The 22,500-nt window shown below is 36.2% G+C and overlaps 3 protein-coding genes across 4 annotated transcripts; 1 reads left to right on the top strand and 2 right to left on the bottom strand.

Annotated features, from left to right (window-relative positions):
• Window positions 1–3,671: 3,671 nt before the first annotated feature.
• LOC136280246 (sterile alpha motif domain-containing protein 3-like) lies at window positions 3,672–11,203 on the bottom strand. The gene is made up of 8 exons (XM_066165180.1): window positions 11,066–11,203; window positions 10,257–10,479; window positions 8,312–8,530; window positions 8,018–8,108; window positions 6,862–7,221; window positions 6,334–6,541; window positions 5,633–5,727; window positions 3,672–4,899 (listed from the first exon to the last, which is right to left on the bottom strand). Exons 1-8 carry the CDS (start codon window positions 11,148–11,150, stop codon window positions 4,576–4,578), a joined length of 1,605 nt encoding a protein of 534 aa, XP_066021277.1. The 5' UTR covers window positions 11,151–11,203; the 3' UTR covers window positions 3,672–4,575.
• Window positions 8,460–9,596, bottom strand: LOC136280247 (probable serine/threonine-protein kinase gdt4). The gene is given in 2 exon segments (XM_066165181.1): window positions 8,460–9,118; window positions 9,121–9,596. Coding segments are annotated over 2 exon segments (792 nt in total). The 5' UTR covers window positions 9,563–9,596; the 3' UTR covers window positions 8,460–8,768.
• Window positions 11,204–11,478: 275 nt separating the features above from the next.
• Window positions 11,479–18,014, top strand: LOC131780240 (uncharacterized). 2 transcript variants are annotated; one of them, XM_066165179.1, is made up of 9 exons: window positions 11,479–12,203; window positions 12,392–12,541; window positions 13,194–13,368; window positions 14,068–14,225; window positions 14,358–14,531; window positions 14,749–15,118; window positions 15,284–15,539; window positions 16,263–16,456; window positions 16,739–18,014. In XM_066165179.1, the coding sequence occupies exons 1-9, from the start codon at window positions 11,616–11,618 to the stop codon at window positions 17,158–17,160; spliced, it is 2,487 nt and encodes an 828-aa protein (XP_066021276.1). In that variant the 5' UTR covers window positions 11,479–11,615; the 3' UTR covers window positions 17,161–18,014. The 2 variants fall into 2 exon arrangements, with proteins under 2 accessions (XP_066021276.1, XP_066021274.1); XM_066165177.1 differs by having other exon boundaries at window positions 15,281–15,539.
• Window positions 18,015–22,500: the final 4,486 nt, after the last annotated feature.

The following is a 22,500-nucleotide window of genomic DNA, read 5'->3' as shown; positions in this document are numbered from 1 at the left end:
GAAAACCGGTTTCAGCTGTCGCAAAGGCAAAAAGCCTTCTTAGGTCAGCGGCGTTTATCTTAAGACCAGGGTTACCTTGATAAATATATATATATATAAAATATATATATATATATAAAATTAAGATCAAAGAGGCATTGCATATTAAGTGGGACAAACCCATCCTTAATCAGCAATTGAAGCATCTAGAGTTGTCTCTTTCCTTTTGATTCTGTCATCATAATAATTTTTCTTATTATGATCATTATTTTTCTTTTCTCCTTCTTTCCCCATCTGGCGCGTGCTATGTCACGTTTTTTCGTATTTAATATTCAAATTGTAACTTAAACAATATGACGTAATTTGTAACGTAATCTCATATAAATTCAAATGTACAACCGTTAAAATCGCATTTACAACTGAAGATGACATAAGAATGTCGAAACATGTCTTGCAAACTAAAAGTTGTGGTTTCTTTATTAAGAATTATTGCCACTCTGCTGTCTTTACGTCCTTTTCGTTAATATATCCAATAAATATTGTCTTTCGTCCATCCTGATCAGCAACAGGAGTTAAGATTGTACTTTCAGGTGAATTTATATTAGACTGTGTGATATGAATGACACAGTTGTATGCATTGGCCACAGCTTGCATTATGATGTTATCACACCATGTGCCTTGTTTTGACATTTGTTGAATATAGTTATTCCAGTGATCATTAGAAATGCTTTCAATATACAATTCTGGGTAACTCTGTAAATGGCCAATTCCAGCCATACGAATTTCAAGATGCAAGTCGGCAGTCCTATACAGTTGGTGCGAAACTGATTTAAAGAAACAATCTCCAAATCCACCTACATCATGTGGTATAAGTCCTATGAGACGAAGCCTTTCAGTTAAACAATCCCATGGTAAATCATGACTAACAGCATTCTCAGGAGACATACCTCCATTTAATTTTGAAATTATCATTATGAGTTTGAGGAAAGCTTTTTCCACCAGAATTCATTAAATCTGCCACACGGATATGTGTTTGTCTACAGTTACATGTAGAATAGTTATCTGTTGTTGTAAATTTTCTTTTCTGTATGTTCATGTAAAAAACAAATTTACTATAATAATGATCATTGGTATACCAGAATTTCCAGGTGTTGTAATTTCTACATAAATTAGTGATAAAAGAACTGTCTGGAAGATGTTGTCTTACAAAAGACTTGATTCTATTCCTAGACTTCGTATTACTTAGTGCCTTTAGAATTATTTTAACAGGAACGCGAGATGGTTCCCTGTCCCTTTTCCTCTGACAATTCACTCTTTTCTTACGAACTTCAACATTTTCAGAAATAGTTACACTATGATTTTCAATTTTCTCAGAAGAATAACTTGTCAAAGCCTTATCATGATCTTGTGAACTACAATCACCACTTATCAGCCCGGTAACCATTTGACTTTTGTCACTTTTCATTTGGCGCAATGGCCATCGAGCAGAATGACTCGGTTTATTTGCTTTGTGACCACAACGGGTCATTTGGCGCAATGGCCACCGAGTACAATGACTCGGTTTGTTTGGTTTGTATTTGTGACCGCTATGGGTCAAAGCACAATGGCTTGGTAGATTTGCTTTGAGACAACTTTGTGTCAGAGTTATCGGTTGATTTGCTTTGTTGTTCGGCAAATTCGAGGACATCAATTCAAAGCAGGAGAGCAGCGAAGGTCTTCGGTTTGTTGTAGTTCGGACAACGCCGACATCGGGCTTTCTACATGCTCTTGGAGTACTAAAAAGTTTCCTGGTAAGGCTTTGACAAGTTGAAGCGATGAACTTTTTAAGAAACATCGCATGAAGTTTGAGAAAAATAAATGAACTTACCGAATAATCCAAAGATATCCACGGAGGCGACACGGACGCACGAGCAGCTTGCACTCGCACGAGGTATCGTTGCGTGCGCACTCGCACGAGGTATAGTTGCTTGCGCATAAAAATAGTTGTGTGCGCATGTCCACCAGGTGAGCCCGCAATTTCTTTGGCCGGCTATTGGGCTTAAAATTCGTGCGCGCGCTTAATAATTATTCAAAATGGCGCAGATTTTGAACATCGCCCGTCCAAGTAACCAAAAATCTCGAATCTTCACGCCTGGCATGCACAGGTATCCCATCGACCACAGGATCCCCAGAGATTACGAAGCGTTCTCCTAACGTCGAACGCAATTAATGGCCTTGTTCTTGTAATGCATTTGAAGGGCTTAAGTGATAAAGAGGCTTATCTGCTACAGGTGGTAATTGGGCAGGATCACCAACCAATATTATCAATTTGCCGCCAAAGAGTTCATCAGTTAAACCAGTAGCTTGGCGGCACTGTTTGTCAACCCACACAAACATCTCTTGGCCTAACATATTCATAAGTAAGTATAAGTATAATAAGTATAAGTATAAGTATAATTTATTTACCGTCAGGTACACGGGGAGTGGTTGCCCAATCTCCCGAGCTGGAGGCTCATGATAAAAGTGACTGACTATAAAATACATTTACAAAGTCTGAAATTCTTAAATCTAAATTATTAGTTATCACGTTAAACTATTTACAAATGTATATTTAAACAGAAGCTACGTATACGCCGAAGTGTCAAAAGATTATAGACAGCTTTTGCATTGGCAACCGGTAAAAATAAGAGTTTTCAATTTTCTTCTAAAAGATGATAAATTAGGGGCGATTTTAACAGAAGGTGGTAGTTTGTTCCAGATGCGAGAGATGACAAATGAGTACGAATTGTGACGGAATTTGCTGTTGTAGGAATTTTGAGTTACGTTGAGGCCAGTATTTCTTAGGTTGTAGGGAGTAATTCGGGGTTCGAAGAGGTCAGCTAGGTAGCTTGGGCCGTTCTCTTTGTAGCATTTATAAAATATTATTAGCGACTGTTCTATGCGTCTATGTTCCAGTGTGTTCATATCTGCTGTTTTGAGAGTTGATTCGTAGTTAATGCTTCTCCCCAAGTTCATTATTGTTCGGAGACCCTAGTGGTTTGCATCTTCTAACTTCTTATTAAGAGTTTTGCCGATGCCGATTAGTAGGGAATTACAATACTCAAAATGCGATAAAACAAAACTCCTATATAGAACTAGCAGTGTACTGGAAGGCACTAGGCGTTTAAGGCGGCGGAGTGCGGCTATCTTAGCAAATACTTTCTTTAACATCTCATTTATGTGTTCTTGAAAAGATAACTTATTGTCAAGGTGAACTCCGAGAATCTTTAGGTGCTCTTTAATGTCGATAGAAGCGCCGTTAAACTTTAAGTCATAGTGGTGGGTACTTTTGCCAAGGACCATTGCTTGTGTCTTGTCTCTGTTGGCCTGAAGATAGTTGTGGTCAAGCCAGGAGGATAGTCTTTCCATGTCTTGGTTTAGCGAGAACTGGAGTACAGTCGGGTTTTTGTCTGCCATATACACCGCTAAAAAAGTTGAGTGATTCCAACTCAATATAACGAGTTCAACTTGCATCCAGAATAACTCTTTATATTGAGTTGGATTAACTATCTATATTGAGTAAAACTAACTCATTGGAGTAAGTTAGGACAACTCAAAAAGAGTTAGAAGTACTCAAATAATGAGTTAACTCTACTCAAAACATGAGTGGGTTTTTCTCAAAAATGAGTACAGACAACTCTGATAATGTGTTCAGTAAACTCATACGAAATGCATCCAGATTGACTCTTTATTTTGAGTTAAACTTCACTTCACTCAAAAAAATGAGTTAAGTTACTACAGAAAATGAGTTAGCTTACTCTCACAATGAGTTACCTCCATGGCATAAAACTGTTCAGATTGGTTATCATCAATGTTATTAGAAGAGGTATATCAAGCTAAATAAATAAAAGCATGTGTCACTAGAAATCATGAAGCTATATTAAATTTGCAAAACGAATAATTTTTTGTTTGCTAAAATTCTGAAGATATGCATGTAAAATGTAAAATTATAAAAATTGTCCACTCTTCCATGAATGTAAAATGGTCTAACATTATTTAGCAATAAATAGTAACAATTTTTAAGAAATCCTTAATTTAAAGAGTGCATGCAATGAAATGTATTTAAGGGAATACTGAATCACACGAATTTAGTGTGAGCACTCAAATAATCATAAATAATCTTTAATTTTGGATAAGCTGTAATAGGTTTTGAAAAAAAAGATTGAATGATAATCTAAACATTGATCACATGATGCAGGCATTCAAACAAGGGCAAAATACACTGTAAGCAATATTTTAATATATTTTACAAATCACTATCAAGCAATTGAAATCTACAGAGTAAATTACCATACATAGTCTAGAGCCATCTTTAAATAAGTGCAATTCCTTTGATGCAGGTATACCATTTCATTAATACCCCTAATCCATCTGAACAATATGCCCTACAAGGGAACAGTACTTTTTCAAATAGCTTTGGACCATTTATTGTAATTCACTCCCTAGATTTCATTTGCCCAATAATTTACGAAATAAATCAATATATTGTGTACAGGTATATGCAATTGGTTGAATATCAACCACACATGAAGTATAATTAAGTTATCATTCAATTGAAGTAATTATAAAATCACATTTTCAGATCTTTGACATAGCATCAATGTCATTTACAAAATTAATTACTGTGGATGGTAGCTTCTTCCCATCCTGAAGTTGCAATATGCACTTTTGCAAGTACAAATAGAAGTTATTGAGGCCACTTGGATAGTCATAAAGGAACACATAGTAACATGCCATCAAACAGACTGTGGCCTCCAACAGAGTGGTGTTTGTTGAGCTGCATAGCACTTGCTGATCTGCTATTATATAGATAGCGTCGGGGGAACTTAGCTGCCCTTTAAATACAATTCTTGGAAAAGGCTTGTTGGAAATCTTCACGATCTCATCAATATCTTCATCTTCCTACAAAAAAAGTAAAACTCCAGAGTCAATAATTATTGTGTTTGAAAACAATATTTGTTTTTTTAAAAAAATACAGCTTGTCAAATTTATTGACGAGAATTTCTTGAATCTATTGCTTCTGTCAATCAATGATAATCAGTCGGTGCCTTTTATATTTTTGACTAGCTGCAATGAAAAACCAAATTATTTCCAAATGTGCAACTAATGAGTTCGCAGAATTTCGGGAACCACTATAACCAATGTGATTTCTGGCACCTCCTTTTTGACTGACAATATGATAGGTCATAATTAATGTTCGAATTATATTAGACTGCTAGCTATCATATGAATAATAATTTAGCTGTAAAATCTGTTATGTTATCTACTATGACTTTTTTTTCTTGTCACTTTGTGTGGTGCAATTTTTTTTGCCAAAAACTCGTACGTAGGGCTACCATTAAATGCTGATTATCTCAAAAAGAGTTCTGGACACCAATTTTTTCTTTTCAGATTTGAAATAAAGCATTAAATTTTACTTCGGAAAATTGTAGTTTCAAAAAAAGTTTAACATTATTTCCAAAAGTAGCCAGTCACCTTAACAAGCTGTATGTACCGATATGTTCAATAATGAAATTGTTGGAATTGAGTGGCACCCAAATCCTAAAATAATGTAATCTTGTCAATCAAATAGAGATGCTAGAACCATTAATTTTAACTATTCTTTCAGAAATAAATATAATTTGATGATACTTACAAATACGAAATGGACAAAGTCATCTGTTGAAATAAGGCCAGACTTTGGCAGAAGAAGGTATGGCAGTACTGCCATGGCCACTTCAGCTTGTTCCTCTAGAAATAATTGAAAGATTTAGATTGATTTCACTACAATTAGGGTATTTACACTGGACCAGGTTCATCAAAACTGGCTTAGTTTTAATCTTTGCACTGTTTTTTACTTAATTGTATGATGCCCTTTAATATTTGTGATCCAAAGTAATATAGAGGTTTACTGCACTGCTCTGTGTTAACACTGAATAAATTTTAGTAAAGCGACGGTATTTTTTTAAGCCTTCCGGTGCAAGAAAAAATACAGCTCAGGAGTAAGATTGTCCAGGGTAACACACAAACTAGCAGTGTAGTAAATTGTTTATAATATGATATGAAGACATCAGATACCCAAAAATTTGAAAAAAATATTAAAACGTTTGAAAGGACAGACCTTTCGAGCATGTGCTGTTGCTGCACTTGAAAATGGGTTGTAATAGACCTACTTGACTATACAAATTGCCCATTTCAGACCATGTGATGAAAAACAAAGAAACTATTCTCCAGAGACGATATTGTAAACATCACATTGTCTGAAATGGGCAATTTGCATTTGATTCTGATTAGGTCTATACACGGGAAAAGCACGAGCTCGCATGATAAGATATTGTTTTCTTTTATATTTCTTACCAATTGTTGGTTCTGATTCATCTTCGTTCATGTCATTATCATCATCCTCCAGGAGGTGCAGGAACGTTTGGATTTCTTCTTTTGATTTACTCTTATTTTTTGTCTTTCCTAGTTTTACAATCGGGTCAGTGACTTGCTGAAAATTAGACCTGAATGAATCCACCACACTTGAATTTAGACCCAAAATTCTTTCAAATTCAGCCAGTATCTAAGGAACAAAGGTTTGAATAGCATCAATAATAATTCCTATATTTCTGTTAACATATGAAGTAAGAGAGGACATTCACATCTTGCAAGCATAGGATGTCTGCATATCACCCAACACACCCAGAATTGCCCAGTTACTCAAGGCAGCAAATTGTGCTGACCTGACAGAACAACCAGACTGCCAATCACCCTAATGTGGGGGTAGTTTTATTAAACTCATCCTTCTTCTACACAACTTTCTTGTTGAAAGACACAGAGAAAACACAATTAGATTGCTCATACTCATAGTTCACAAGGACAACAATATATAGCTTAACATACCTGTTCAAACTTAAATAGAGTAGGGTAGTGTTCTTTTATTTCCTTGATGCTCATATTGTCATTCATTAGTCTCCGTCTGCTGGGGAAAGTCAGTGCCATTCGTTTGCTTATCTTTGCCCAATCTGGAGACCTTTTTTCAAATTCACTCTTCATAAAATCTTTATGTCGTTGTAGAGACACCTCATCCTCACCCTCTGGAAAGGGTGGCTCCCAGTTTATGGCTCCTCTGCGAAGCTTAGCTTTCACACACTCTTTGGAACTCTCTTTGGGCTTTCTTTTCCTGAGGATTACTTCCGGGTCATCTTTAATAGACTTTCTCTCATTACGGAACTTTTCGTATAGACTAGCGTACCAGGAATCCTGGAAATAGTATTGAAATCAATTATCTCTGATGTAATAGATGATTTGCATTTATATGACATTTCAGTACTAGAATCCTCTGCACATATATTTTTTCTTTTTCAGATTTTGAATCTCTTTTGTATCTCCTTTTTTGATCTCCTAGTATTCGCAAAAGCTACTCAAGGAGTAATAAATCAAAATAAAAAAAACTATGTGCCAGCATTCTAGTAGCTGTAGTATTATTTTCATGCCATAATTCAACAGGGTTCCCACTCTTATGAAAAAGTTAAATTCCCTGACCAAGACCAAAACCAAAACCAATTTTTCCATCACCCAATGGCACACTTCTAGTTAGTCATTGTTATGAAGGACACCAGGAATATTTGGGAAATTTCATTTGGAAACATAATCACCAAGAAGATGTTGCAAAGATGAAAGAAAAATTCCCTATTTTGATGAATTGCAAATTTCCCTGACCAAAATCAAAATTCCCCGACCTTGAAAAAAATGCCAAATTCTCTGACTTTTCTCTGACTGTGGGAGTCAATGTTCAAATTACCTTTTTATTAGATCATTGAATCAGTCAGCAATTTGGAAAACTCTGGATAGGTCATGAAAAAACATGTAATAAGCTAAAATGCAAGGTCACATATGGTTTGCATTTTTTACTAGTGAACATGATCAACCTTTAAGGCCTCGATATGAAAACTTTTTTGAGGGATATGTAGCAAACTTTTTCATGTTTTCATATAACAGCATCAGATATCAACATATCATTTGTTTCAAAACCTTAGAGTACTTATTCGGTACTTACATATCCAGTACCAATTGAGGTATCTTTCAGGAAGGGATATTTCTGGACTATTAGTTCACAAATAGATGTGAGTTGATGTTTGGTGGGATACCTACAATTCACAAACCAAAAAATAAAATGAAATGTACAATAATTAGTAACCTAATACCAGTACCTTCTTCTTCAACATAAGATCTCATTGATGAAAATACAATAAGCCAATTTTAGCATTTCCCTACACCACAATAAAATGTATTCCTGATGGCTTTTCATCAATCAAAAAGTGGTAAACATATATCAAACAAGTATACTTACAAAGTGTAGCGGGCAAAATGATCGTATATTGAGCCTATGAACTCTCTTCTAAACTTCTTATTGATGTTCTGCTTCTCCTTGCTTGCCAGTGTTCTAGTAACATCCAGTCGGAAACTGGTTGGAAGTGTTAACACTCTTGGCCAAAGCATTTTTGCATTTAGCACTATATTGTCATCAGGGCAGGGACTGCTAACTTTGTTATCAAATTCCAGCCTCTTTCTGTATGAATAGTAAAATATAGCTGTAGATAATGGATGTCCCTAAAGACAGAAAGGAATGGATCAAAATAGACTTTTTATTTAACAAACATGACATCTTGAAGCAAAACAATTATATCATTTCAATGACACCTGAACACCTTATCAATGGCTGATATGTATAATGGCATAAAACATTACTCCAAGTAAGATGGAAACAAATTCAAACAAATCAGATTGAAGTCATCTAAAAAAGTAAATCAGACTTTCATAAGATCCATTAGAATTGCTAAAATCTCTGATGATGTACATCTGGTTTGAAAGGGCATTAAACTTTTTTTTGCTAATTCTTTTATGGGTTTGTATTTAGTAAATTTATATATACTGGCAAAAACAATTCCCAGAGAATATATGTCACTCTTAACAGATTGGGGATGAGTTCCCTCAATGAGTTCAGGGGCAATTTGCATGTGCTCTTTGCGGTAGCGATCCTTCTCCGCAGCAGTAAGAACTTTAATCTTCCCTTCACTTATCAGTGTGGCCTTACTAAAATCTATTAAGATAGGTGTGATAACATTTACAGGTGATACAGAAACAACAATGTTGTCAGTTTTATATCATTGTGGAGCACTCCCATAGTATGTAAATAGCAAATACTATCAGTAATCTGGAAACTTAAATGAAGCCAATACTCTGGACCATTTACATAAGATTTAATATGTTCTTCATCCTTATGTAAAAGTTCTCTTAGTGTCAAGGCCTTAAACGATCCATTACCATAAAATTCTGCGACTATGAAATAAGGCTTCTGCATTGTGTTTACCCCAAATATAATGGGGAGATTTATGTGACAACATTTGTCCAAAAATGAAGCTTCCCTTTGAACTTCCTTAACACTAGATGACTCTAAATACTTGACTGCAACTGGTGTGGATCTAAATTTTTTTAAGCACACAGTTCCAAATCTGCCACTACTTAGGTTATCATCTGGTCCAAGATCTTCTAGCATTGTTGGTTGGATTTGCAAAAGCTCCCTAGAAGTATTATTTTTCATATTATTCCTTGCACATCCCTGGAATACACATTTAGTTGTTTTTAGTTTCTCTTTTTCCTTTCTGAAGCTCTCCACATCTCGAAGTACTTTTCTTTCATTTTCTTTTCTACTCCTATTGCTTCATGCAGATTCTGATTTTTCTGTTTTAGATCACTCATCAGCAATTCAAGTCCCGTTTTTGACTTTTGTCTTTCTTCCCTTTTCCTTTTGTTGCGAGCAAGCCTTTGTCTTCTCTTAGCCGTCAAGGAATGAGTTCTTTTCCTTTTTCTGAAATTTTAATAAGTATAAATTCATTTCTGTCCTCTTTGATGAGCGCTATTAAATATAGCACTCAAAAGAGATACTGGTAAAAGGTGCTTACAAAACACCTTACACAGCAACCATGTTGGCACAAAACAAATTTATACTGTCCTTATGTATCTTACAAAACAGTCTCTACTTACAAGCGAATGTATACTCAATTGAGTAAAGTAATGGTAAAAGGCAGTTAAACTACCTTACACAAAAGCAGAGGCTCAGCACTGATTGTAAGATCTAAGGCTATAAACCGACCGCACCTTTTATTTTTTTAAACTATTGTTTTGCAAAAATAGTTATAAAAACAAAGTTATCAAGGTTGTTGAAGCAAGTCATAGAAATAATGATCCAGTATTATAATGTAGCACAATATTATACCATAACTTAAGATTCAAACCTTGCTTTTACTTCTGTATCAGCTGGAATTCTGTCTTGTACTTCCATTTCTTCATTGGCAATTGGGGTACCCTCTTCAACTACATCAATACTCTCGGGCCTGGAGGTTTTTTTCAAAGATTCAAGTTGCTTGATAAACTTCATTCTAGGGCCGACCACAGGTATCAGTTGCACTAACGCATTCTCCGTTAAGCATTGCATTGCTTCGCCATCGATTTCGTTCTCTTATGAAAGAAAAGAGAGCAATTGGAATCAATATGAAAGAATGTGGGGTAAAGCTTGATAGTTTTGTACTTAGGTATTAGGCAAGACCTATCTATGTGTGCTTAGCACGGCATAGCATGAATGGTACCGAAGTTCCCGCCAAAACCAAGAATCTTTGCATTGGAACAAAACCAAGAATCTTTCCATTGGAAAGAGATCAACCAAATCTCCTCGTAATATTTAATCACCAAAACCCGAGTTTGATTTTTGGTTTTACTGTTCATCTGGATTCCTTATGAATTAGTTTTTTTTTATTCAAAATGGCACCGATTTGCAATACAACGGGTAATGCTCTCTAGATCCTACCAGAGTGTGTACATGGTCGTACATGGTACAGATAGCGCGAAGTTCAAGGAAAATAACCTTGGAAAATAAAGAAATCCTCACAAAAATAAACTAAAATAATACATGATTTATCGTTGTATTATATCTCTACCTAAAATTCAGATCTAAGCATGTACTGAAGGACAACAAATGAGCTTTGTACGAATAAACTTGAAATTCAGGTTAACCTAATATTGTACAAATTCTCTAGTTATAGCTTACCTTCAAAGGTAGAAGCGTGGGACGAAAACCCATTTTGTATCATCCACTGCTTAACCTCGTCCACAGACTTCGGGAAACTTGCCATCTTTTTGAAAACGCTAAAGAGCTCACTTGACTATTGCAATGCAAAGAGTTGGACTACGTGAGAGAAAGCATTCATGGAGAACAAGAGTTTTATCTCGTACATTCGCGCCCTTTTTTTTGATTGGTAGCCACTATCACATGGTCATGTTCATCACATCGAGGTTAAATTTTAGCGCCAAAACAACAGGAAACTCAAATTGGAAAATATTCATTCATACAATATATCCTAAATAAAGACGGCTAAAATAATATCTACGTTGTAATGAAATATATTATAAATATTTTTATAAGAAAAGAGTTGATTTGTCTCAAACTTTGTCCTACTACCATTCCAATCTCGTTCCCAGAGCCTGCGTTTCTACTGGTCAGCACCCAGACATTCGTTTAAGAGCCATTGAATTAGGGTCTTTCTGTGTTCTCCTTCATCAGCGCGTCGTTGTTTATCGAAGGTTTTCCGTATATCCAAATGCATAGTTGTCCATACTGTACTAGTTTTCTTGGTAGAAGCTTCAAAAAGTTATTACATCATATCAAATTTATTCACAGTCATGAACCAAACTTTAGCATCACATGCAGACAATGCGGCCAGTCATTTCGAAAATTCAATTCGTTCAAATCCCATATCCAGAGAGAAGAGAAGAAGAATGCACTGTTAAATTTTGCGAACGTAAGTGAGCAAGGCGATGAAGACGTAGAAGATGAAAACTCTGATGAAGAAGATGGAGAAGACAACGATTCAAATGAAGACACAAACTACGTCGACGATGTGACAAGATTCTTGGCACTGTTTATTTTAAAAACCAAAGAAGAAAATCAACTAAGCCAACAGACAATCAATGCTATTCTTGACAATACAGGAGACCTAGTGGACAGTAGCTTAGTGGAAATGAAAAACAAAGTGGTGGCATGCCTTCAAAGCAGTGGAATAGAAATTGCTGATGTTGAGGGCCTATCTGGAGTACTTGATGAGCCAAGTATCTACTCCCAAGCAAAACAACGTTTGCAGAATGAATACCAACAGATGAAGTACTTTGTTGAGAATTTTAACTTTGTGGTAAGTCCTTAGCTTATGTCCAGGCTTTAATAGATGTGATTAGAAGATATGGGACAAATTAATGTATTTTATCACTTGTGTTAACTTGCTTTAAAGTCATCTTAATTAGCCTTCTTATAAACACATGCATTACCAAAATAATATAAATATATTGATTATTATGCTGATATGAGTTTTAATATATATAGGAGCCACAGGAAGTCATCCTCAATCAATATGCTGAATATCGCTATCTGCAAGGCAAGCAAAAACTCTGCCTGGTCAAGGAAACATTTCATTACATCTCGATACTGAAAACCCTACAATCTTTGCTCAATCAGGCAGATGTTTTATGTGAGGTAAGCATCCTATTTGATGTATGTAGAACAGGGAATATAACAGGAACTGCAGAGATGGGTAGGGTTAGGTTTGCATTTTCTGATGTTAGCGCCCCCCCTTCCCCCCCCCCACACACACACACTTGTTAGGATGCTGTGCAGTCCCTGTATAGAGCAGCTTTCGTATGACTGTGAAAAGTTCAGTGCCGTGAACGTGTCGTGTCGTAACGTAGGATTTTAATTGGCTGGATTTTCTTTTTGCGCGATGTGATTGGCTAAGCAGTGCCGTGTCCGCGTAGTGACAGTGTCCGTGCAGTGTTTCGTGCCATGTTTCTTGCATTTGATTGGACGAGGAGTGCGTGTCTTGCAGTGACCGTGATGTTTTCTAGATTTTTAATTGGCTGACTCCTTCCCATGACATTGTTCATGCCGTGAACGTTTCACAGTCATACGAAAACTGCACTAATAGTTATATTGAAACACTTCAGTGTATGGGTTACATGTTTTTATGGAGGAACTTGGGTGTGGTGATTTGGAAAACTCTTAGTTTTTGTGACAATTTAGATATCATTTTGAAGTTGACAATATTGAATCAATACCATTATTTTACATGACAGTCCCTCTAATAACAAATTACTTGTGGCACATTTCAATAATTTGGGTACTTTTGTAGGTTATGAATGGTCATTCCTCAAATGATGGAATTCTAAGAGACTATTGTGATAGTGAACAGTACAAAATGCATGCTCTTTTTGGACAACCTGGTAATGCACTACTTCTTCATTGTTACTATGATGATTTTCAAGTAACAAACCCGCTTGGATCAAAGACAAAAAAACATAAAATAGGTATGCTTTTCAATCATGTATTTACAGGCATGTAAACTATTACGTGTTTTGTTAGGTTGCTGTTAGCATTAATAATTATCATGAACATTATTATTTATTGACTGACAATCTCCTGTTTTTGTGTGTGTGTGTGTGTGTGCTTGTTGATGGTGTGTTTGCAGATGATGAAAAAACAAACTACAACCAAACTATCCACAAGATATTAATTGCATGTTTGTCATGTTTAAACAATATCTGGCAGGGAAATTTTGAGAAATCTCTAAAAACTGATCTTTTGGGGATATCCTATTCACTTATGAATGTTTATGAGGTTTGACATGCAACATCCACCATCCTAAATTTCAATCCTGTTCAATATCAAAATATTGAATGCGTACATGCAATGAGAGTAAGTTCCCTCAAATGTGCAGTGTAAAATAAGTGCAAATGTAAGGTCTGGTTCATACGACGTGCTTCTGTTGTGCTGCACAATAGCACATTTGTGTTGACCCAAACTAAAGAAGGTTCAGCCTTGATTCATACGTCATACCTAGTATGTTGAGCCAAATACCTTAAACATAAATAGGTGGTAAAAACAGTCAGCAGAATTAAAGCAGAATTGAAAAATATCAAAGGAAAACATTGTTTGAGGTATGCATTTGGTTTGGCACAACATGTTATGACTATTGCCATTGAAATTGATTTTTTTATGAACATCAGGAGCCTTTTACTTCAATCTGGGAAATCTTAGTCCAGAATACCGTTCTGTTATCAACTCAATTCAGCTAATTGCTTTGTGCCGAGTACCGCTCATAAAAAAGTATGGAATGAATAGGATACTGCAGCCATTCATGCAAGACCTGCATCAACTAGAGGCAGTAAGTATATTGTAGCATACACTTAACTGTCACCTAAATGTAAGTTCAACCATATAAAAATAATTAAGTGCACATTGTCATTAATATTAATTTATAATTTAATTAAAAAATATGTATTTGTTTTCTTCCTAGGATAGAGGTGTAACATTTTGGATAGATGAACAAGAAAGAACATTCAGTGGTTCCATTGGACCTTATTCAAGTGACAATCTTGGGGCACATTCTCTTGGTGGTTTTCAGGAGAGCTTTTCTGGTCTAAGGATTTGTAGAATTTGTATGGCAACTAGAGAAGACACTAACACAAAGGTAGTAGTAGTAGTGTGCATGCATTTTTGGTCATTATTCAATGTGTCAAGTGTAAAAGATTATTTACCGGCATTCTAAATTTTGTTACAAATAAGTTTAGACTTTTGATCAGACCCTGTGTCAATAGTGTTAATATGAGTCTACACTTCAAAGTTCATGGACTTGAGATGAATATACTATTATACAACTCATATTGTGAATGTCACATTGATATTAGTTTACAGAAGCAGATTTTCAAATTAGAACAAGAGCAATCCATGACAGACATTGCCGGCTTGTAGAAAATGATGCAAATCTAGAAGCAACTTATGGGGTAAAAACAAGAAGTGTTCTCAACCAGTCCCGTTACTTCCACATTACTGATGGACTTGTTCTTGATGTCATGCATGACCAACTTGAGGGAGTGCTGCCCCTAGAAGTCAAGATTCTGTTACAGAAGTACATTCAAGAGGAAAATTATTTCACACTTGAAATTGTGAATGACAGATTAGAAAGATTGTGGTATCCTCAATCCGATGCTAGCAATAAACCAAGTCCTATAAAGCCGCAGTCATTGGCAAACAATTCAATGAGGATTTCACAGTCAGGTTAGGAGAATGATGTTTTGCAATGGTTGAGTTACATATTACTATTATATATTATGTTATATTTTAAAAAGAAAAAGAAATATACAAAAAATATATATAAAAGGCTTTGTTGTATACTAAAAGTACATGATAATTTCATATTCTTTTTCTTTCTTTCACCAGCAGCTCGGATGTGGTGCCTGGCAAGAATGTTTCCTATACTTATAGGAGACTTGATTCCACAAAATGATGAGCACTGGGAAAACTTTTTGCGACTACTGAAAATTGAAGAAATTGTTTTTGCTCCTAAAGCAACACCACAGCTGGCTGCATATCTTGGAGTTCTCATAGAGGAGTACCTAGAGGACTATGTCAACCTCAATGACCGGCTTCCAATCCCAAAACAGCATTACATGGTGCATTACCCAAATCAAATTATCAAGTATGTCTTTTTATATTGAAATTGTAAGCATTGTACATTTTGTACTACTGGGGGTTAGGGGAAGGGTATTACCACTTTATCCACCTTTCATAACTTTACATACCCTTTCAATATATGTATTATTAGCCCACTCAGACTTCATCATGCTGATTATTTAAGTTTTCTGAAACTTGCAGTGCAGCTTATACATGGGTATATAATGCAGTATTACTTATAGTTTTATGTGATGTTTAATGAATGAGCAATAATGTCTTATCAGGTTTAGAAGCATGAGGTGCAGCCGAGTGTTTTTAGACCTCATAATTATAAGATTTTGGTTCCACTGGAGCCACCATACATGGACTTTCATACTTCAATAGATATTTGACGTCACAGGCATGTGCGAGTAGCTCTAAAAGAAACTCCCACATGCTCAATATTCTATACATGGCAATCTGGAATTTTAGGGTGTGATGAGACCTTGATGAGGCTCTAAGTCTTCATCTAAACATGGACATATACTTCCTCTCAGATAAAGTCATCTGTCTTAGTGTTCTTTATATAAAGAATACTAATGAAGGTAATTTTTTTATATAAAGGTTCATCTAAAAGATGGACTTAAAGGGGGACATTATCGAGTATAAAGGTCCATGCATGTAATATGTATGGTGTATCCAGTTGGCCCAAAGGCTTATGAATTATTAATGAGTTTTTTAATAATATCTAGTAATCTTCCATTTACAGAAATGGTCCCCTAGTAAGAAACTGGGCCATGAGGTTCGAGGCCAAACATAACTACTTTAAAAAGCTGGTAGACAACATCAACAATTTCAAAAATATCACCTATTCCTTGGCTATGAGGCATCAAGCCCTTCAGACTTATCGAATGCAAAGTTCACAAGGCAACTATTTGAGAGTGTCTTTGGAAATTGGACCTGGTAAGGGAGCCATCATTAATTACTGGGGGGGAGGGCCAGTAAAATTTCTAAACCTTCATCCCAAGAAATCTTGTCCTCCCCAAATCAAAGCCTTGTCCCTCTCCCTAAATGCTGGTCCAAAATTTTTTGGCCCTTCCCAAATCAAAGCCCCCTAAACTTACCAGCCCTCCCCCAGTAATTAATGACCTAAGCATTAAATTAATTTAACCCCATGTTCAATGTCATTGGCTAAATCATGAGAGTTTCCTTTAATATATATATATATTTTATATAACTTTTTAGCTGTTGGAAGGGTAACAACTGTTCAAGAAGCAGGAGTAGAAGATGAGCTGCAAGAGGCAGACCCCCAAACTAAAGGCGACAGTTCACTGACACGCACATCCTGGGTTAAAGTTTATGGAACCAAATACGTAAAGGGCGATGTTATTGTAATTGACTACCACCATGGCTTTCCAATTTTGGGAAAGATCCAAAAGGTTTTGGTTGTTGAGAGACACATAGTTTGGTTTCAGTACCTTAAAATAAATGTTACTGAATTTGTCTGTCATTTAAATGCTTTTAAAGTTCAGCAACTGAACGAAATAAGATATATTAAGCAATCTGAGCTTCTAGATTATTACCCCCTTGGTCTCGTTAAGGGATTTGGTTGCTATGCCAACCAAGTCTTCGTGACATTGAAATACAGATTGGATCTTATGCAGTAATGATATTTTTGGTTACATTTTGCTATATTGATGCATGTAAATAATACAGAAAAAATCATGATAAATAGTATATTGCAGAATAGAAAGTAAAGTTTCTTAAAATGGCTGCAAAAATATAAAGAAAAATTATTAAAAAAAATAATTACTTTTGTTTCAACTATGTTGTGGTGCTATTCATGCTCCATTTTTTCTGAGTAGAATTACTCAGAAACCAACTTGGATATCATAATGCGATTGAGTAATTTAACTCAACATTTGAGTTAGATTCTCTGAATTATCAAAGAGTTATTGGGTATTTCAATGATTTATGGGTGTTTTATTCATGTACTTTGGCCATTTTAGGGATGGATCGATTTGTAAAGGTTGTTTAATATTGTTCGAATTTGTGTCAATTGCTTGTGTACTATGTCTTGTCATAGTGCACGTGTTACTTTATACTGTTACATAATGTGTAGCAAATATAGCAAAAATATCCCAGCAGAAAGCATCCTTTGCTGGTAAAGCCCATCTCAAAATCATCCCTCATCCCTGTATTCCTTATGACAGACTCAACTTTTAGTTAATTTACTCAATACCTAGTAAATAAACTCACATATTGTGAGTTATATTACTTGACAAATTTTAGTAGAAATATTTGAGTAACTTAACTCAATATATTGAGTTAATTCCTGAGTTAACTCAAATTTTGAGTTAATCTAACTCATTTTGAATTAATCTAACTCATTTAAAAAAATGCTTTTTTTGCGGTGTACTGGGTAGTATCGTCTGCGTAGAGACGAAGAGAGGAGTCATTTACAGCTTCGTTCATGTCATTCATAAAAATGTTAAACAAAAGAGGGCTAAGAAGACTTCCCTGGGGGACGCCACAGCGTATAGGTGTCCAATTGGAGCAACTGTTGTTGCATATCACCCTTTGTTTTCGTTTGTGTAAAAATTCATCAATTATAATATAACTGATTTTTTCGAGTATAATTTGAAGTCAGACAAGGCTTTGATCAGTCAAGTCTTTGTTGCCTTTTGCATCTACAGGAAGTTTTAATGGTGAATGTATAGTACATCCACATAAGCTAAATGCAGCTTTTCAAGTTGTGGCTGTAACAGCACATGACTGTTTCAGTAGTATTTTAATGGCATTTATAAGGTAGCTTTTTCCTGTACCACCACCACCTATTATTATAAGCAATAATGGATGTTTTGGAAAAGGTTGTTCTGAATGTGCTTTAATTATGGTGTAGCCTTGTTTCTGCATTTCACTAAAAGTGATAATATCAATATTTTGGTCTGTTGCAGTTCTTGGTTTAAATGCTTGCTTGCTAGTTTGAATCCAAGAAGACATTTCTCTTATTTGACTCTCTTCGTATTTAAGTCTGTCATTTTGCCAATTATAACTTGTATGTATAGGGTCAGGAGATTGCCTGCCTGTGACGAATAACGTAAACATTCTCAATCCTACATGAACGTGTAGGAATCTGACCATTACCTTAACCATGATTTTTACTTACATTCCTATATGTAGTGCAGCTTGTTAAATTAAAGCCATCTAAGTTATGCTAGTATTTTAAGTCAAGTAGTGTAAATGAAGTAAAAACTGTTGCATGAGACTTCCTCTCTAATTTCATGTTCACAGTGTATTTTTTAAATCCATAGGGTCAAGATAGCTCAACAGTACAGCTATCTTGCAGTCAAACATAATCTTTGACTTGCTTACAATGAAGGTGAGCAATTAGTAATTAAGTGTTAATTACCAGTAACAAATTTGCTCTTAATCCTAAGCTTTTGGTGGTAAAAGTGATGGACAACAATCAATTTCAAGCAGCTTATTATCTTTCTTTTTTAAATGGCCTGACTAAATCATTTAAGGGAATAAAATGAGGAAAGAATGCCTGATCAAAATACTTTAGAAATGTACTGCAATCTTCCAGGATTGTAGCAATTTCAGAGCAACTTTTTTCTTATGAGGAGTACTTGTTACTTCATCTGATAACTCATAGTCATTAGCATTTGGAAGCCGGTTTTTCTGTATTGAGAAGGTTGCATCACATAATAATAATAGTGTCTTTATTGTTCAAAAGATAAAATTACATATCTTATGTTACATTAAAAAAAAAAAGAAGGATGTAAATAAGCTTAGGTGTATCTAAATAAGATAAGTATATACGTGGGAACAAATACAAAAGTCTAATACAGGAAGTACACTTTTACAAAGCTACATTGTACTTAAAGACAATTCTATTAAAAAATGTATTCTTAAAACGGTTTGTGCGAATGGTGGGCATGACAGGGGATTTATTTCTCAAATTATACCTCGTGATCTTGGTCTCAGGGAAGTAGGCTCTAAGAGGATGGCTCTATTTGACATACTTTTATGTCAGACTGTAGTTGTTTAGTGGCCTTCAGCATAAGAACTTTTATTTTTCCCAGGTGGTTTTTATACCTGTTGGCAATTTTTGGGCAATTTGTCAAGCTGTATCCCTTCAGGTGTTTTACCCACTACAACCTCTACCGCTTTTGCTGTTTTTGAAGTGAGGGGCTGGTTACTTTCATCTGACCTAGTACAAATTTTATGTTCTGAAAGCTGTGAAGTTGGTTTTGCTCTATAGGCTCTTTGCTATTTTCTTGAGGTTCTTGTTCCTTTCCTTGTTCTTTGTCATTCTGTAAGTGGTCATGTAAGTTTTCAAGTTGTGATTCTTCTCTAAGATTAACTTCAGCAACTTCCATGTCATCACCATTGTCTATGTCTTCACAAGATGGTTCTTGAGAAAAAGAAAAAATAAGGAACTAGACTATAATTTAATTGTTACATTTGTTTTATCCTGTTAATGAATTTCCTTGTAATACTGATAAATTACTGTTAGTATGCTTAAGTACTCTATGGTAAAAGTCAAGAACTATGCTATGTAATTAAGGAAGCAATTTAGTTCTCAATTGTTCATTTTCCTATGCTAAAATGAAGCCACAGGAACGAATATGTGTATGTGTATTTTGGTTGCTTATTTTCCTTCACATTTCGTGTACATGTACATTTCCACATGTTTCATTTAACTGAAATTTTATCGTTGATTCCTATAATTACTTGAATGCAAATACCTTGTGGTTTGGTAATGAGATCAGTTTCTTCTGACATTCTTTAGCGGCTTAGGGGCTGAGATGTAACTTATTGTAAACTAGTTCCCACTCTCACTTCTCAGCTGATAGAGAGGCAGTTCTTTGGGTTTCTCAGAACATTGTTTCCAAGCAGTCACCAAGCTGGTTTGAATGGCTTTGACTAAACTTGACCTGAAATGAAAGACATGAGGACCATCTGGGAGATGTGTGGCTTCACTAGGGCCATCATGGAACTCTACTAAACCACCATCTTTCCAGTGCTGCCAAACCCCTGGTCCTGGGAGGAGGAAATCTCTTATTACCTCCAGCTGAGCCTGCCATAATCTTGCCTTCTTTGTTAACAGGTCTTTGCTTACTGTTGTGTTGGCTCTATCAGGTAACCCCTTTGCCAACTTTGTAATTTCCCGTTCTTGAATGCTGACTGTATTTTCTTCTGCAGTGATATCTTCTCTCAGTATGTGATACTGGGAGATACAATTTACGAATGGTCATGGTCTTGGATGGGGTTAGTATGGCCCTCATTGCCAGTGCATGTTTACAGTACCGCTCGAAGATAAGCGAACCACCTAACGCGTTGTCAACGCGTGGGCTCGAAGAAGTCAACGCGTTAGTGCTCTTTCGCTAACGTGTTAGCTAACGCGTTAGCTAACGCGTTGATCATCGACCCGTATCGCCTTTGTTATTCACTTTGCCACCTCCAACCTTCTTTCTTTTGTATCCATTGTTGACCAACTCAAAGGACGGCCTTCATCCGCAACTGAAAACCTTTTTGAATTTGCATAATTTTACTTGTCGGTCAAGGTTTACGTTCTGTTGCTTTTCGCCGGTTTTGAACAAAATGTATTCTGCGACAGATATCTGAAAAAAAAAATTAAGGCAAGCTTTCGAAAACTACAGAGCAACTCTTAACAAAAGAACCCAGTCGAACTGATGCGCTCCCTGCTTTTTGAGTCGAGAATCGAAAACACTCATCGCCAGAATGTCTGGGCCACGCGAGTCGATTCTTTCTGCAACCAAAATTTCAATCACGATTTCGTCAAGGGAAACATCAGGCGGTTTTCAACAATCCGCGTTAATCAAATCAAACAATCTCCAGTAGCCCAAGCCAAGGCAAAAGGTTTCATTATTTAAAGCCTATCGATCGAAATTCGAGTCACGAGTTTTATTCGTGAACTGCTAGCGAAAAAAACATACTTATAGTTTGTCACGCTTTTGTTTACGTTCTGCCGCTTTTCGCCCGGCTTTCAGCCGACTGTATTGTGTGTGTGAGAACATACATTTATTGTTACTTGCTCCTTACTTAAAATACATGCATGGTTTTTCGCGATACTCAAATGTCGGCGATCTAACTTTTTAACAATCTCAAAACAAGAGAAAATTATTTGTTATTTCATGCGTCGTTAATCCTATTTACATCAAACCTATTCGTGAAATCTAGGTCCAAAAAACAAAACACGGCGAGAACTATCGAAATACACAACACTCAGAGCCAAATAAAACTACTGGTTTCGTTCGGAAAACTTAATTCCTCTTAGGTAAGTGTCCACTGCTTTCCTGCAGTCTCTCCACTGGAAATCTCTTCCTTCGGGTGGAGCTGGACAGAACTTGTAGACTGCATCCATGATAACTTTAACTTTGTCAGGATTAAGTGGCTGTTTTCCTGCCACCCCTCGCACATTTCTGCCCCTTAGTTCCTCTGGTTGAAACAGTATGCGAGTGAGGTGGACGGCAAAGTTTTTAACAGAGGCTGCCTTTGATCTTATTTCAAATAATTCTTCATGACTGAAGAAGTCATTTTGGTCCGTTGGAGTCAGTTCACCCTGCTGCTCGGCTGATGTGGACGGCGTTGTGTTTAGCTGGACTCCTGGCGTGTCTTCTGATAGTGTCAGGATTGGAACGACCTCTGGAATCGCAATGGGAGTAGCTGGCGCAGTTACTGGCAGAAGGTCGACAGGCGGCGGGGTTTCCGGCACGCGCGTTAACAAATCAATCAGGAGATTGAGTTTGTCTAATGTTAGCTTGTGACAGCTGATGCACTGTTTCTGCTGGCGATCAATTTGTTGTCAATACGCCATAACGTCTGGCTCATAAATCGTATCAAAGTTTCTAAGCAGGGAGCTTATGTGCCGAGTAGTCTGCATGCTGCTCTCGTATCCACTAGAATAGGCTCCTCCTGCTGGCTGGAGATTCGCGACTAGTTGCTGGTGAGTGTGAGATACTCTGAGATCGCGAGTG

Source organism: Pocillopora verrucosa, chromosome 4 (genome assembly GCF_036669915.1).
Source record: "Pocillopora verrucosa isolate sample1 chromosome 4, ASM3666991v2, whole genome shotgun sequence".
Lineage (NCBI taxonomy): Eukaryota > Metazoa > Cnidaria > Anthozoa > Scleractinia > Pocilloporidae > Pocillopora > Pocillopora verrucosa.
The sequence above is the reverse complement of the archived record's forward strand: the minus strand, read 5'-3'. Positions and strand labels throughout refer to the sequence as shown.

Excerpts from the sequence above, each read along its gene's own strand:
- LOC136280246 (XM_066165180.1), bottom strand. The coding sequence starts at position 11,150 with ATGGCAAGTTTCCCGAAGTCTGTGGACGAGGTTAAGCAGTGGATGATA. Across the intron at positions 10,480-11,065 it reads CCACGCTTCTACCTTTGAAG|AGAACGAAATCGATGGCGAA; the intron begins GTAAGCTATAAC and ends TTCTTTCATAAG. Across the intron at positions 7,222-8,017 it reads CCTCAATTGGTACTGGATAT|GATTCCTGGTACGCTAGTCT; the intron begins GTAAGTACCGAA and ends TACTATTTCCAG.
- LOC131780240 (XM_066165177.1), top strand. The coding sequence starts at position 11,616 with ATGCATAGTTGTCCATACTGTACTAGTTTTCTTGGTAGAAGCTTCAAA. Across the intron at positions 12,204-12,391 it reads TTGAGAATTTTAACTTTGTG|GAGCCACAGGAAGTCATCCT; the intron begins GTAAGTCCTTAG and ends TAATATATATAG. Across the intron at positions 14,532-14,748 it reads GAGAAGACACTAACACAAAG|TTTACAGAAGCAGATTTTCA; the intron begins GTAGTAGTAGTA and ends CATTGATATTAG.